Source organism: Gopherus flavomarginatus, chromosome 11 (genome assembly GCF_025201925.1).
Source record: "Gopherus flavomarginatus isolate rGopFla2 chromosome 11, rGopFla2.mat.asm, whole genome shotgun sequence".
NCBI classification, from domain to species: Eukaryota; Metazoa; Chordata; order Testudines; family Testudinidae; genus Gopherus; species Gopherus flavomarginatus.
The window spans coordinates 12056878-12059664 of NC_066627.1; the positions used below are offsets into that span (position 1 = coordinate 12056878).

At 48.3% G+C, this 2787-nt stretch overlaps 1 protein-coding gene across 1 annotated transcript; it reads left to right on the plus strand.

Annotated features, from left to right (window-relative positions):
- The first annotated feature begins 395 nt into the window (after nucleotides 1–395).
- LOC127031295 (uncharacterized) lies at nucleotides 396–2269 on the plus strand. Its single transcript, XM_050918044.1, has 2 exons — nucleotides 396–1002; nucleotides 1223–2269. Exons 1-2 carry the CDS (start codon nucleotides 415–417, stop codon nucleotides 1259–1261), a joined length of 627 nt encoding a protein of 208 aa, XP_050774001.1. The 5' UTR covers nucleotides 396–414; the 3' UTR covers nucleotides 1262–2269.
- The last annotated feature ends 518 nt before the right edge of the window (nucleotides 2270–2787 follow it).

Here is a 2787-nt window from a genome sequence, read left to right on the forward strand (position 1 = left end):
CCTCTGGTCAGGTGCTTCAGGTGAAAGAGACATTAACCCTTAGCTATCTGTTTATGACAGGGGCATTCACTCAGGCCAGGGCTTTATAAAGCTGCGCACAAGCGACCAGGGAGCTTAGTGAACAGGAGCTGCTAACAGGGAGTTTTGCAAGGGAGTTTGGAAGGGGAGTAGGAAGGGAGGGGGGGTCCCTTGTTGGTCTGATCTGTGACCCATTGGTCCCCTGAACCCATAACCCGAGCCACATTGAAAACCTTTCTGTTTACAGCAGAGAGGAGCGTACAGGGAGCTATAGACGGGAATTTGAGACAGTTTGACAGAGGGAGGCCTACAATGGTGAGGAGGACCCGCAACACCTGTGCCAGCACTGCTTCTGTCTCCTCCACCTGCGCCTATAGCCAGACAGAGCACCAAAGCATGGATGCTTTTACCCAGATTCTGGTGTGGGCTTGCAAAGACTGTAATTTGCAATTTCCACTTACTGATATCCAGGCTGGGGGTGGCATCCAATGTGAAAGGTGCCTACTGGTGGAATCTCTCAGGCAGCAGGTGGGAGAGCTACAGGAGGAGGTGGCCAGGCTGAGGAACATCCATGTCCATGAGCAATTCCTGGACAGTATCCATGTGGAGACAGCTGACGGTCCTGTCCCAGTTGACAGGACTACTGACACTCCAGTGGAGGAGGAGATGCCTCAAGGTGTATCTGACACACCAGTGGAGGAGGAGGCTCAGGGTGGACACAGCCAGCTGGTTACTTCTAGCAGCAGGCAGTGCTCCACCACTGCTGCGAACCCTCCTGTTGTGGTAAAAGATAACCATTATGCTCTTCTTGATACAGGAGAGAAGAAATCACCCCCAGCAGTTAAGGGGGTGAAGCCTCGTACCCCTAAGGCTGGGAGGTCTGCTGCCACCACTGATAAGAAACGTAGGGTAGTGGTGGTTGGAGACTCTCTGCTGAGGGGGACGGAGACACCCATCTGTCGCCCTGACCGTTCATCCCCGGAGGTATGCTGCCTACCAGGGGCCCGTATCCGAGATGTTACAGAGGCTTTGTCGAGGATTATCCGGCCTTCTGACTACTATCCCATGCTACTCATCCATGTGGGCACAAATGATACTGCAAGGTGTGACGCTGAGCAGATCAAGAGTGACTACAGGGCTCTGGAAGTATGGGTTAAGGAGTTTGGAGCGCAGGTGGTATTCTCTTCGATTCTTCCTGTTGAAGGTAGGGGTCCAGGCAGAGACAGATGCATCGTGGAGGTGAATGCCTGGCTGCGAAGATGGTGTCGCCAGGAGGGCTTTGGCTTCCTCAACCACGGGATGCTATTTGAGGAAGGACTGCTAGGAACAGATGGCATTCACCTTTCGAAGAGGGGAAAGGCCTTATTTGTGCACAGACTGGCTAACCTAGTAAGGAGGGCTTTAAACTAGGTTCGACAGGGACAGGTGAGCAAAGCCCACAGGTAAGTGGGGAACAAGACCTGGGAGATGGGTTGGAAACAGGAGGGAGCATGGGCTATAATGGCAGAGAGGAAGGAGGGTCAGGGCAAAGCTGGGAGGCAAGATCAAACCAGTATCTTAGATGCCTTTATACAAATGCAAGAAGTATGGGTAATAAGCAGGAAGAACTGGAAGTGCTAATAAATAAATACAACTATGACATTATTGGCATTACTGAAACTTGGTGGGATAATACACATGACTGGAATGTTGGTGTGGATGGGTATAGTTTGCTCAGGAAGGATAGACAGGGGAAAAAGGGAGGAGGTGTTGCCTTATATATTAAAAATGTACACACTTGGACTGAGGTGGAGATGGACATAGGAGACGGAAGGGTGGAGAGTCTCTGGGTTAGGCTAAAATGGTTAAAAAACACAGGTGATGTCGTGCTGGGAGTCTACTACAGGCCACCTAATCAGGCGGAAGAGGTGGATGAGGCTTTTTTCAAACAACTAACAAAATCATCCAAAGCCCAAGATTTGGTGGTGATGGGGGACTTCAACTATCCAGATATATGTTGGGAAAATAACACTGCGGGGCACAGACTATCCAATAAGTTCCTGGACTGCATTGCGGACAACTTTTTATTTCAGAAAGTTGAAAAAGCTACTAGGGGGGAAGCTGTTCTAGACTTGATTTTAACCAATAGGGAGGAACTTGTTGAGAATTTGAAAGTAGAAGGAAGCTTGGGTGAAAGTGATCATGAAATCATAGAATTTGCAATTCTAAGGAAGGGTAGAAGGGAGTACAGCAGAATAGAGACAATGGATTTCAGGAAAGTGGATTTTGGTAAGCTCAGAGAGCTGATAGGCAAGGTCCCATGGGAATCAAGACTGAGGGGAAAAACAACTGAGGAAAGTTGGCAGTTTTTCAAAGGGACGCTATTAAGGGCCCAAAAGCAAGTTATTCCGATGGTTAGGAAAGATAGAAGATGTGGCAAAAGACCACCTTGGCTTACCCTTGAGCTCTTGCGTGACCTACAAAATAAAAAGGCGTCATATAAAAAATGGAAACTAGGTCAGATCACGAAGGATGAATATAGGCAAATAACACAGGAGTGCAGAGGCAAGATTAGAAAAGCAAAGGCACAAAATGAACTCAAATTAGCTATGGGAATAAAGGGAAACAAGAAGACTTTTTATCAATACATTAGAAGCAAGAGGAAGACTAAGGACAGGGTAGGCCCACTGCTCAATGAGGAGGGGGTAACAGTAACAGGAAACTTGGAAATGGCAGAGATGCTTAATGACTTCTTTGTGTCGGTCTTCACTGAGAAGTCTGAAGGAATGT